This window comes from Euleptes europaea, chromosome 5, assembly GCF_029931775.1.
Source record: "Euleptes europaea isolate rEulEur1 chromosome 5, rEulEur1.hap1, whole genome shotgun sequence".
In the NCBI taxonomy this organism is placed as follows: domain Eukaryota; kingdom Metazoa; phylum Chordata; class Lepidosauria; order Squamata; family Sphaerodactylidae; genus Euleptes; species Euleptes europaea.
Genome location: NC_079316.1, coordinates 88,989,530 through 89,002,782, shown reverse-complemented (window position 1 = coordinate 89,002,782; position 13,253 = coordinate 88,989,530). Strand labels below are relative to the sequence as shown.

Sequence of the window (13,253 nt, the reverse complement as noted above, 5' to 3'; positions counted from 1 at the left end):
ATAAGACCATAAGAAAAGCCATGCTGGATCAGACCATGGCTTTTCTTATGGTCCCATCAAGTCCAGCAGTCTGTTCACACAGTGGCCAACCAGGTTGCCTTTATGAAGCCCACAAGCAAGACGACTGCAGCAGCATTATCCTGCCTGTGTTCCACAGCACCTAATACGTATGCATAATAACTAGTATTCATTTTTACTAGTAGCCATGGATAGCCCTGTCCTCCATGAGCATGTCCACTCCCCTCTTAAAGCCTTTCAAGTTGGCAGCCATCACCACATCGGGGGGCAGGGAGGTCCACATATTTAACTATGCATTGTGTGAAAACTTCCTTTTATCTGTTTTGAATCTCTCACCTTCCAGCTTCAGCAGATGACCCCACGTTCTAGTATTATGAGAGAGGGAGAAAAGCTTCTCCCTGTCCACTCTCTCCATACCATGCATAATTTTATAGACCAAGCTAAACAGCCCTAAGCGTTTTAACCGCTCCTCATAGGACAGTTGCTCTAGCCCCCTGATTATTTTGGTTGCTCTTTTCTGTACCTTCTCAAGCTCTGCAATATCCTTTTTTAGGTGTGGTGATGAGAACTGTACACAGTATTCCAAGTGTGGTCTCACCATAGCTTTGTACAAGGGCAGTAAGATAGCAGCAGTTTTATTCTCTATTCTTTGTCTAATTATGGCCAGCATGGAATTTGCCTTTTTCACAGCAGCCACACAATGGGTTGACCTCTTCATTGAGCAATCCACTACCACCCCAAGATCGCTTTTTTGGTCTGTCACTGACAGCACAGATCCCATCAGTGTATATGTGAAGTTGGGATTTTTTTGCCCCAATAGGACAGCCAAGTTCCTATGGCACATTGCATGTGGATGGCAAAATGCAGCTGGCATGCTACTGGCCATAATAGCAGCTGTTTTCATTATCAACTCGCTATTTGGCTTCTTTCTCCAAAGCTAATGATGCTACTTGGCAAATAAGAGGAATGTTCTCGGCAAAAGAATGTCACAAATACATGTAATGGGAGGGTCAAGAGAGCCCATCCCTGCAAAGGCAGCAGGCATGTATCACTCATCAATGGCCAGGTCTGGCAGGGTTCTACTGTGAGTTATGAGTCATAATTAATTAGTGCCAGCGAGTGCTGCTCTGGGCACTTGGCAAGGAGGAGAGAAATACCAAGTGACCAGGGAAAGGAATGTGGGGGTGCTTGGAGAAAGATGGCATTTTTTTCAGGAAGGGTTGCTTTGAGGCAATCATTAGCATTCTTTCATGCATCAAAAATCCTGTGTTTCTTTGGGTTGCAACAGGGGAAAAAAATCAAAGACTCTAAAAAAACAACACCTGCTCTGCTTCACATTCCACACAGAGGCAGGACAAGTAATAGAACTGGGAGGCAAACAGTAATGTGATTCTCTGCCTAGGCGGGCCACACGGCAGAGCACTCTCAGTCAAGGCATAGAGGGGCAAGTGGGGTGTAGTATGATCAGCAGAGGAAGGATAAACAATTTTGCACTTACCTGTAACTGTTGTTCATTGAGTGGTCCTCTGTGCAGGCACACATGGGTAGTGTGCATGCACAGCTGGCATGCGCAGGACCCATATGGGACTGCACAGAGGCCACAACAATGAAAAACAACGTTGCACTTACCTGTAACTGTTGTTCATTGAGTGGTCCTCTGTGCAGGCACACATGGGTACTGCACATGCACAGCTGGCCTGCGCATGCACAGTACCCATGTGAGACTGCACAGAGGCCACAACAATGAAAAGCAATGTTGCACTTACCTGTAACTGTTGTTCATTGAGTGGTCCTCTGTGCAGGCACACATAGGTAGTGCGCATGCACAGTCCCCGTGTGGGACTGCACAGAGGTCACAATAATGAACTCTTATTCCTTACTGAAATAGAAAACCAGAATGGAGCCCAATAAAGCTATTTGTATACAGAGCCTGAAGTTATACTTCCTATTTAATTCTTAAGGGCAAGGCACACGTTCATGGAGTGGAGGACTAACACATGGCTTAACGTAGACCTAATAAAGGCTGATGGAAGCTATCATAAATTGCTGTGCTTGTTCTTTACTGTTGTGATCGACTATCAAACACACACAGATTTAAAACCAATTAAAATCCTAGTTAAAGAACCTACTGCAGCCAGCTTAAATCCTCGCTGCCAAAGTCAGCCCATACCAACAAGTCTCACGAATTGCTCAAAAAAGATTTTTAGGTCGGGACCGTGAAGAATTCAAATGGAAGAGTCCCACAATCATAGCACAGCCAACAAGAGGGTTTTTCTACATCACCTTGCTATTCAAACCTGGCTCACAGGGAGCAGTGTTAAGAGAACACAGGAAAGGAGGCCGTCTTAAGCACTTCTGGGCTGGACTAGAACAGGTCCCATCCTTAGCCCCGCCATTTCTTTCAGGTATATGTTCGCTATTTGCGGCGTCTTCCTCTTTCAGCCAGTAATTTCCAAGAGTCTATTCTTGACCACCATTTTTTTATTGTGGCATTCCCCTCTCTCAGCCTTAAATTATCATCTTCATGCAGTTGACAGTCAGTTTTAGCTTCTGCTCCTTGACTTTCTTCATTTGTTCTCTTCAATATCACTAATTGCTTTTCTGCTATTTCTGCTTGGATGACTTCGTGACACCTTAAAGTAAACACTGATAGACTTAATTAGTTTTCCTTCCTAAGCCAGCTCTTTCCTTTGCTGTCATTCAAGGCGGGCACAGTGGCTGTCCATCCTTCTTCGTTCACGATTTGTACTCATGGGGTGCATTTTTAAAATTCTTCTCAGCCCTTCTGCTGTCACTTTTTTCAATTTAATAAATGTGGTATTTTCTTTCTGTTTATACTTCCGTGCCATTTTACATCCTATCTTGGAAATTGTGCTTTTTTGTTCACTAGTTTCCCACCTTCAACATCTAATTTCTCTTTCAAATACTATTCCACATTGATCACATTTCCTTCCTGCATCATTCCTTCCATTGACTGCTGGTTACTCATATTCCATCTAAACATCTTCGCACCTTCAATGCCTCTTCATGGTGTGCCCCCCCTCCTTATTTAGCATATTTAATCTGTCATCGACAGCCCAGATCATACACTGGGTTTCACCTTCTATTTTTGCTTAGGCCCTTGCTTGTTAAATCTTCCTCTTTACCCCTTCTCGCTTGCTTTTCTCTAAACTGGGATTCTCTTTCCTCATAATTACCTTTCTTCCTTTAAAAATCTATTAAGATATTTTCTTGCTTGCTTTTCTTCTTGCTTACTTTTCCTCCCTCAACAGTTTGGCTGCTGCCATTTTGTGTGTGTGTTTAAAGAAAGCAATTACCTTCACCTTGCAATTGTGATCATATAATTTTTTAAAGTGCACTCCCTTAATTTACACTGGATATTCTGATTTCCTTTTCAGTCATCACTCCCTTTCCCCTTTGTGTCTCATCTATATTTAGAGTCAAAGCCTTTGGGCAAGGACTTGTCAGTTGTTTTAATTTTCTGTGAAGCACATAGTGCGCTTTAGTGCTACACAAATATTAAAAGCAATGAGATGCCATATTTGCACCATAATTTTTGAACCACCACGCACAAAATTATACAGTGCTTTCAAAACAGAGGGCATAATTTCTGTACAATCACCTTGGATTATGTGCATGTCTCCTTAACTAGCGAACCACATGGAGCAGAGCGGTAAGCTGCAGTACTGCAGTCGAAAGCTCTGCTCATGACTTGAGTTCGATCCCGACGGAAGTCGGATTCAGGTAGCCGGTTCAAGGTTGACTCCATCCTTCCATGGTCAGTAAAATGAGTACCCGGCTTGCTGGGGGTAAAGTGTAGGCGACTGGGGAAGGCAATGGCAAACCACCCCATAAACATAGTCCGCCTAGTAAATGTTGTGATGTGGTATCACCCCATGGTGTCAGTAATGACCCGGTGCTTGCACAGGGGACTACCTTTACCTTTCACCTCTTTAACTCTCTAATAGGTCCACCTCTACTTTCTTTCTATAGTAGTATGTTTTACCTACCCTTCTCCATTTTAGCCTCTGTATGTCAAAACCACATCCTCATTAAATGGCATACCATCAGAAACAAATAATAATGCAAATAATAATGCATTCACTCTGAAAACGACAGCTTCTTCATCCTGCTATAGACATAGTTCTCAGAATTTGAGCAGACAGGAAAGCAGGTCATGCCTTCCCAAGCAAGACTCTCTCACATGTCACATTTACTATTCCAGCCTTGTACAAATCAGTGGCTGCTCTTCCAGCCCTGATTTTTTATGCATTTCAGTCAGCATCTCCCAGGGCCTGTGTCAAAGAGCCTCTAGTAGCATAAACCATAGATGCTCCTTGAGTCAAACCTGCTTTATTTTTTCAGACTTTTTAATGCACTTTTTATAATGAATGGAGGTTACTACTGGATATATTGCAACAAACGCTAGCACCAAGCAACTACATATCTACTGCTGGTCTAAAAAAAATAAATTACTGGGTAGGACCCAGTGGAAAAATTTCACTGATGGAAACAGGGTGATTTACACTGATCTCCCCCTCCCACGGTAGACTTCCAGCTCCCCTCTCATGCTGTTCTGGGTGGTGGTCTCATTTTGGGGGAAGGCATTTGGGGCTGCAGATGTCGGGAAAGGCAGATAAATCTGCACTGCTGATAGAAATCCCGCCAGCAGAGATTTTGCATGGGATCTTATTTCCTGTTTAGTTATACTCTGTGCTCATCAGCATAGTTCCCAAGGCAGCTTCCACGCAATGCTTAAAAAGAAATATGCCAGTCACCAACAACAATGCCATGGTCCAAAATAAGACCCCCACACACACACACACCCACACACAAATCAATTAAAAGCTGGGACCTAAAACTCAGCAGACTTGGTGCCAGGCAAACTTTTGTGGAGAGGGAATTCCATAAACAAGTTGCCACAACAGGAAAGGCCCTGTCCTCCAGAGCGCCCTGATCTTACAGCCGACGGTGTGGGCTTGCAGCGAAGAGCCTCTGAAGCAGGTCTTAACTGACAGAAAGTTTCACATGGGAGCCAGAAATCTTTTAAGTACTCTGATCCCAAACCACTTTGGGAGTTTGTAACAATTAGCACTATGAGCTGGGCTTGCCACAAATCATCGGCCAGTGGACATAATACAAGAAGAGCCCTGCTGGATCAGAGGAGAGGTCTGTCTGGTCCAGCATCACACAGCGGCCACAGCCTGTGACTGTGGAGGGGCAACAATAGGCCACAGAGGCCAGGGCCTCCTCCCAATGTTTCCTCTTACCACTGTAGATCTTTTAAGACTGGTGAACTTTTAGCAGTGTCACCTTAAGTAGAATTACTGTCAGGACCGGCCTGGCCTGAGAACGGAGTACTGTGGTTTAGCCAGGTGCTAATCCAAGGTCGCAACTGTTATGCTGTCATACTAATGTTTTGACTAACTTCTGTGGGAACTTAAGGGGTGGCCTGACTTTGTAGCCTTTCTTCTATATATACAATCCTCTGTAGACTGCATCCCATTAGAGTCCTTTTAGTTTTCTAGCTTCTGCAACTGGTTGTATACTTCCAAATAAACCAGCTTTCTTAGGATTTCCTTCCTATGGAGTCTGTTTATGGATTTGTCAGCGAGCATAGAGCTGACATTAGGACTCTAATCTAAATTCACTTTTACTTCGGTGGTACCCTGGCGGGAGCCGGGAAAGAACTCTAATGGGATGCAGTCTACAGAGGATTGTATATATAGAAGAAAGGCTACCAAGTCAGGCCACCTCTGGTTGCTAAGGCAACCCGTCAGTTCCCACAGAAGTTAGGCAAAACATTAGTATGACAGCATAACAGTTGCGACCTTGGATTAGCACCTGGCTAAACCACAGTACTCCGTTCTCAGGCCAGGCCGGTCCTGACAATTATACTTTTCCTCAAAGAAATCACTGGGTTAAGAATGATGGCTCGCCCAGGCTCTGGTGATATGGAAACCTCGGATGAAGAAGGGTCCCTCGAAGGCTCTGAGATGCCAACAGTGCACCTCTGAACACTTTTTCAGGCAGATGCTGTAGTCTTTTCCTAGCAACCAGGCCTGTTCCTTGTTCCCCAGGATTCAATTGGCCAGGAATTGGCCAGGAAGAGACCTGCACCCAGTCGGTACCTCCGGCTGACCTGGAGCCGCTACAGGACCCTAGCCAGGACCCTGAGCCCCTAGAGTCTGCCCCAGACCACTAGGGACAGAGAGAGAGGAGGACCAAGGCAGAGGCATAGACCTGGCAAAGAAACACACGACAGGCATCCTGGGTGCTACCTCATTCCAGCCTTTCTCAGGAAGAGGAAGGGTTGTTGTAAGTCTTGGCTACCAGAAAGGGCAGGGCTTCCCATCTGCTAGATAAACCTGCAGACAGAGAGGCACCTTGCTGATTCAACAGCTCATGCCTAGCCGGAAAGAGCCAGTCCTTTCATGCCAGCCTCTAGCACTATGCTCGTTTGGAGATATCTGTCCCCAGCTCCTGCCTCACCTTGAGGAACCTGCTTCACCCTTGCCATGCCTGCCCAGGATCTAGAGTAAAAGAAGAGTTGGTTTTTTTATATGCCAGCTTTCTCTACCACTTAAGGCAGAAGCAAACCGGCTCACAATCAACTTCCCTTCCCCTCCCCACAACAGACACCCTGTGAGGAAGTTGGGGCTGAGAGAGCTGTGATTAGCCCAGGGTCACCCAGCTGGCTTCATGTGTAGGAGTGGGGAAACAAATCCCTCCACCGCTTATTAGCCTCCACCGCTCATGTGGAGGAGTGGGGAATCAAACCGGTTCTCCAGATCAGAGTTCACTGCTCTTAACCACTACACCATGCTGTCTCTCTACAGCTTTCCTGCTGCATCCAAGGCCCTCTTTCTTTCTGCTTCCCTGTGAGGAGACTACTGCAACCTAATAGGGATCAAGGGACAGTCAGCCTGTGCTGTCAGCTAGACCAGGACAGTAACTCTGCTGAGGATGGCACTGTAAGACTTCCAAGTATAAACATTCTAGCTGCCAGTTTTATTCCGATGGAAGCTTCCAGAACCTTTTCAAACACAGCCCCAGTATGTAACCAGAGCATGGATAAAAATTAAAAAGGTAAAGGTCCCCTGTGTAAGCACCTGGTCATTCCTGACTCATGGGTGACGTCACTTCCCGACATTTACTAGGCAGACTTTGTTTACGGGGTGGTTTGCCAGTGCCTTTCCCAGTCATCTACACTTTACCCCCCAGCAAGCTGGGTACTCATTTTACCGACCACGGAAGGATGGAAGGCTGAGTCAACCTTGAACCAGCTACCTGAAACCAACTTCTGTCGGGATTGAACGCAGGTCGTGAGCAGAGCTTGGACTGCAGTACTGCAGCTTACCACTCTGCGCCACGGGGCTCCTTAGAGCATGGATAGCTGTGGTCAAATTATGCCTCTAAAGAAATTGCTGCAGCGCGTAAACCAGCTGAAACTGGCTAAGGGCCCAATATGTTTGGCTGCGAGCAGGGTTGCGCTTCCCCCAACCCAACTTGCTTTCCTGCAGTTGCAGGCAACTTAGTTACCCAAGCACTGCAGGCCCCCAATTCGGATCAGGACCACAGCTCTAGGGGCGGAGGGCCTCCCACCCCCGTGCTGTTTTGCCAAGCTAAAATGGCTCAAGGGGGAATTATTTGTAATGGGTAAGCTCCCTGCAGCTGCCATGTGGCTGTGGGGAAAGTGAGTTGGGTTGGGTGAACCCAACCTGACTCATGGCCAAATGTACTATGTAACTTGGCAGTCAGCCACAGAGGAAACCTGACCATGATACATGAAACTATAATCTCCAAATGGCAAACCCGTTCTTCTGGCAGAGAGCAACAGTGTTCAGGATAGCCTGAAACCTCATATCCCGATTGGCCATATTGTTGAACAAAAATCCCTCAGTCTTATCTTGACAGAGCTTTGGCATATTGTCTTATCTGACCTATTACCACCTCCAGACATTTGTTGCACCACCTTCTGGAACTGATCATCCAGACAGGAATGGCCTTTCCGGAGCATACTGCCATCAATAGCCAGTTCAATCACAGTCAATAGCACTCAGTGCTGAGGACTGGTCCAGCACAGTCAATAAGGTCACACACTCCCATGGTTTCTTTCCAAGCAAAGATCATCAATCAGGATAACTAACGTAGGTCCCCTGTTTTTTTCTTTTTAAAGGCCTAAAGCCAGATTGATTTATCGATCCAAGTCTCCCAGAATGAAAACAAGTCCAACATTAACATAAATACACACAACAGTAATATTACAAGTGAGTACAAAGACAAACCCTCATTATGTGAACTTCACTCCTGGTCATCTGAATTTGCTCGATGCAATCTTGGAACCCCACTGAAATCAATGGGACTGAAGGCTTTAACAGAAGCATTACACTGATTTCATTCAGACATAGCAATCCAGTTATTACAGGATATGCACATCTGTTTTTTGTTTGTTTCTACATCCAACCAATATATTAATCCTATCTAAGTGTTCTTAACCCCCTTTTGCTTTGTCGTTTGGTCAAACTGGAGATGGGGCAGGGTAGGCTATGGAGTAAGTGTGAAGGGGGGGGAAGTGGGTGAACACATGTATCTGTAGAATGTCGCTGGGCCCTCCCAGTCATTGTGTCTCTTCTTGCAATCATATGCCTATATAATCTTGAAATAGGACAATGAAACTGCACTATATTTGTCCTAAACCTCAGCAAGTTTAACAATATTTGTGCAAGAACTAACATTCTGAAGGTAAACAGAGTGCAAACAGCTGAGCCACTCTTCTTCGGTTGTCTTCCAACGCCATGTCCTCCCATGGTGGGAGAAAATGGCACAAGAAAGCTCTATCTTACAAGTTTCCCAACAGGATGGGAGCTCAGCAGCTGAAGAAGAAGAAGATGGGTTGGTTTTTATACGCCGGCTTTCTCTACCACTCAAGGAAGAATCAAACCAGCTTACAATTACCTTCCCTCTCACCCACCCCACAACACACACCCTGTGAGGTAGGTGAGGCTGAGAGAGTGAGACTAGCCCAAGGCCACCCAGCTGGCTTCATGTGTAGGAGGCGGGGAAACAAGTCCAGTTCACCAGATTAGTACCCGCCACTCATGTGGAGGAGTGGGGAATCAAACCCGGTTCTCCAGATCAGACTCCACCGCTCCAAACCACTGCTCTTAACCCCTACACCACGCTGAACCCTTCCTGTCTTCCGCAGCACTGTTTGTTCATTCACCGGTAAACCCCACTAAGAAGGCCATTTTCTTTTCTTCATCTCACTGCAGATGTAGCTCTTTGCACTTTATCCATGGATCCCACACAATTTTTGCACATGTTAGAGATGCCAATCCTACTTTGTTTTATTTATTTATTTTTAGTATATACAGGAGATGTGCCCCGGCAGGATACCATACACAACTTTAAAAATAAACTGCAACTTTGAACAGTCATCTGTCCTAAACTAACTCAGTCCGCTTCATACTTACCTTCATTATGTTTCGACCATCAAATGACTCCCTTTCCTTGAAAAATTTGCCAGTGGTTGTGCTGCTTTGCTCATCAGCTGCAAAATAAACAAACAAGGCTACAGTTCATATTTTCTCATTTCCCTACTAGTAGTTTCTGCATACGGTACACAACTCTGTTACACTTTTTCTGCAAAAAAGAAAACCTGCAAATTATTTCCAAAGGTACAATGTCAAAATTCCTAGAGTCATCTCTATTGTTTTAAGGATTGTGTAAGGCTGACAACGCAGTGTAATAGAAACATCCGGGGGAAACCAGAGTCTAATATTTAATGTTCTGTCAAGGCCTATTTTAACAGTAAAGCTTTCTCTCATCTTTTGAATTACTAAATCCAGCATCAAATATCTGATCATATTGCAGAGGCCATTCATAAAAGCTCCAAGAAAAATCAGGAAGCCTTGCCATGCATCCTTGTAGCCAAGGTGTCTCTACAAGCTTAATGCCAGTAGCTGGGAATCTACCAAAGAAGATGAATTAGTTCTTAGCTAGAGTTATGTTTGCTCTGCACATCTGCACAGTCTCTTGATGAGGTTACAACTATCTATGGGCACTTTCACACATGCTGAATAATCCACTTTCAATGCAGTTTGAAGCTGGATTTTACTGTGTGAAATGGCAAAATCCACTTGCAAACGATCATTAAAGTGCATTGAAAGTGGATTGAAAGTGCATTATTTGGCATGTGTGAAAGTGTCCTAAGTGACACGGAATTCAGTAGACTGAAGAATTCTTTTAACTTGCAGTAAGTTTCTAGTCCTCACAATGACAAACAACCATACGTTGCATGGTATGGGTATGGGAAAGCTCAGATACCAAATGGCTGGGGAAGTAGCAGAGATATGGAATGCTTGGTGAGTTACTGTATTCCAAAAAGTACTCCATATCGTTCTAAGTTTACTGATCCTACTACAGTGATCTTATTGACCTACTCTCCACACCCTTTCCTTTCTCCTTCTTATTTGGATCTTATATTAATCAGTGGATGAAGGGAATACAGAAGTACTGACTACCCCTGCTGTGCTAAAAATTGAGGGTTTTTTAAAAAACCTGGATCTTCAAAGAAGACCTAACTGTGAAAAGCAATTGTGCATAACAGCCCTTAATTTAAACTTGGAAATAGTAACTCCTTTGTTGCTTGTACGAGATGCCTCTGGCCAAACAGGTAGAGAAGCTGTACAAATATTAGTGATTCCCTCCTTCAGAAAGTCACAAATGACTAAGATATGTTACACTAAACTGTGTCATCTGGTACCTTAAGACTAATCAATTCACAGAATCAGATTCATAGAGTTGGAAGGGACCTCCAGGGTCACCTAGTCCAACCCCCTGTACAATGCAGGAAAATCACAACTACCTCCCCCCCCCCCACACCCCTAGTGATCCCTACTCCATGCCCAGAAGGTAGCAAAAAAAACCCCTCCAGGATCCCTGGCCAATATGACCTGGAGGAAAATTGCTTCCCAAAGTGGCGATCGGCATTTCCTTGGGCATGTAAGAAAGGGGCCACGAGAGCCAAGCACTGATGCACGCCTTCCTGCCCTCCCTCTCATGGTTCGCTATGAAAACGTCCGTGAACCACAATCCACTTAGTCAGATGCACAAAATACAACATTCAGTTGGCCCAGATATATATTTCCAAAGTTACCAACAGTGGTGGTGGGGGTAGGGGTATTACAAAGAGAAGCCAGAAGGCCAACTTTCCCAGGACACTGGTGCATTTCAGTACACTGCAGATGTAAACAGGAGCCATTCAAAAAAGTAAACAATGCACTCAGAATGGGTGTAGGTTACTTCCAACTGTTGCTGAATTAGCAAAGTAGAACAAATCTGACCAGTGTACATAAACCTGAAAGGGTCAATTACTTTTTGTAGAAAATTCACCGTGTTAAGTCCCTATTAAGTCAGATCATATCAAATTTGTATATGACTTTCAACTCAGCAGCTTCTCCCTCTATTCTTTTGAGTAGAGATTGTCCAGTTGAGCAATATAAATGGCAGAGCAGCATTGTTTGTGCATAAGAAAATATATCACACTAGAGGATGTGAAGGTGAAATGCATGTGCTTTTTTAAAAACTTTGATCCCAAGACTTTAAATTCTGTGGATTCCTTGATAAAGAATATGGATTTTTTTTTCTGGTGCAGACACTACACAGCCTTGCATCCAGTTTCTTTCAAAAGCCAAAATCAAAGTTAGGATACTGAATGTCCTTCCATAGGTCCTTAAAATATGCACATGATAACTTTAGGAGATGTCCTTATCTTAGCTACACATACGATCTAAATAAAGTGTTGATACTGAGTCAAGATATTCTTAGGACTGTACAGCTAATCAGTTGTTATTTTGCTTTCTAATTTAGTCATTCTCATAAGAATATTAGTTACAACCTGCGAGTATAGAGAAAGGCATGTGTTGGTCACAAAAAGTTGTAAATTACTGCTGAGTGTATAACAATAGCAATCTTGTTTAAAGGTAAAACAAGATCCTAACTTCCCTCGGGCATGAGAAGAAGGAACCAAATGTCTGCTGGACATAAAACAATGAGTTTAATATTTCAACGAAATGTCTTCTTCCAGTTAGAACTCCAGATACACATAACCCTGATGTAGAAACTCAAGTCCTAGTAAGAGTCATGAACCCATTATCTTCTGCCCAAACAATGATAAATGAGCAATTGAAAACCCAGGAATTGTATAGAATTTTCAGGAATTAAAACATTTGCTATATTTTCTCCAGGAGACCTAAACAAATGCTCACCACTGGGATCTTTCCGGAAAAGTGTGTTCATAACAGTAGCGTGGAGTTTCACCCTATCCCACTCTTTCAGCATTAGCCCTGAGGCCACAAACCAATCCATCAATCTGTTTGCCATTTGCTGTAACCTGTGGAAAGGAAAAAAAGGCAATTAAGACCAGCTTTTACATTTATATAATAATGTAATTTATACGTGGAATGTTCATAACCTTCACAATAATGGGTTGGATCCTATAAAACTGTGAATGAAATGCTGTATAGCTTAGCTGCTTGTTTTATTTAGGATCCCTTCCACAATGAGAAAAAAGAAATGCCACAATCGTCCTGTTTGTGGACTTCTTAGAGGCACCTGGTTGGCCACTGTGTGAACAGACTGCTGGACTTGATGGACCTTGGTCTGATCCAGCATGGCCTTACTTATGTTCTAAAGTTGAAGCACCAGCGTCAGCATGCCCTCGATGTAAAGTCAAGGTGCACAGATTGGAGGCGATTGGAGCTGAAGCGGTCTTCCCTCGGTGCCGACACAGAATCTCGGAGTCGTTCCTGATGGTGGTAATGGTAGCAGCTACACCTTGAATGGCAGGGTGGGACAGCATCTGCAAGAGGACCAACCAAGATAGTATTGGTGTTGATCCGAATAAAACAACTCTTTGGAAGGTGCCCTCTCGGCGTTGGAAATGACTTTGGGTATCTCTATCACGTCCTTCTCCAAGGACGAGAAATGTATTTCGTGCCTCGACGGCAAAGGGCTACGGGGTCGCCTATTGGCAGGTATGACCATATTCTGCAAGGAGTTGGGCTCCGACCTCTCCGCTGGGGAGAGCAGGAGTCAGCCCTATGAGTTGGTGAATTGTGCTTACACCGAGGTATATGGCATCGAGGCAATAGTGAACACCATCTCGGTGAACTAAAGTGGCATCTGGAGGGCGAATGATGTCAAGGGAACATTCACAGGAGGTGAGGTCA

At 44.4% G+C, this 13,253-nt stretch overlaps 1 protein-coding gene across 1 annotated transcript in view; it reads right to left on the bottom strand.

Annotated features, from left to right (window-relative positions):
* Window positions 1–13,253, bottom strand: part of ASCC1 (activating signal cointegrator 1 complex subunit 1) — a 98,091-nt gene that overhangs the window by 33,684 nt on the left and 51,154 nt on the right. The window contains exons 7-8 of the mRNA XM_056850001.1: window positions 12,291–12,415; window positions 9,495–9,571 (exon numbers count right to left, since the gene is read on the bottom strand). Of these exons, the coding sequence (XP_056705979.1) occupies window positions 9,495–9,571; window positions 12,291–12,415 (202 nt within the window). The remainder of the gene's footprint in view (window positions 1–9,494; window positions 9,572–12,290; window positions 12,416–13,253) is intronic.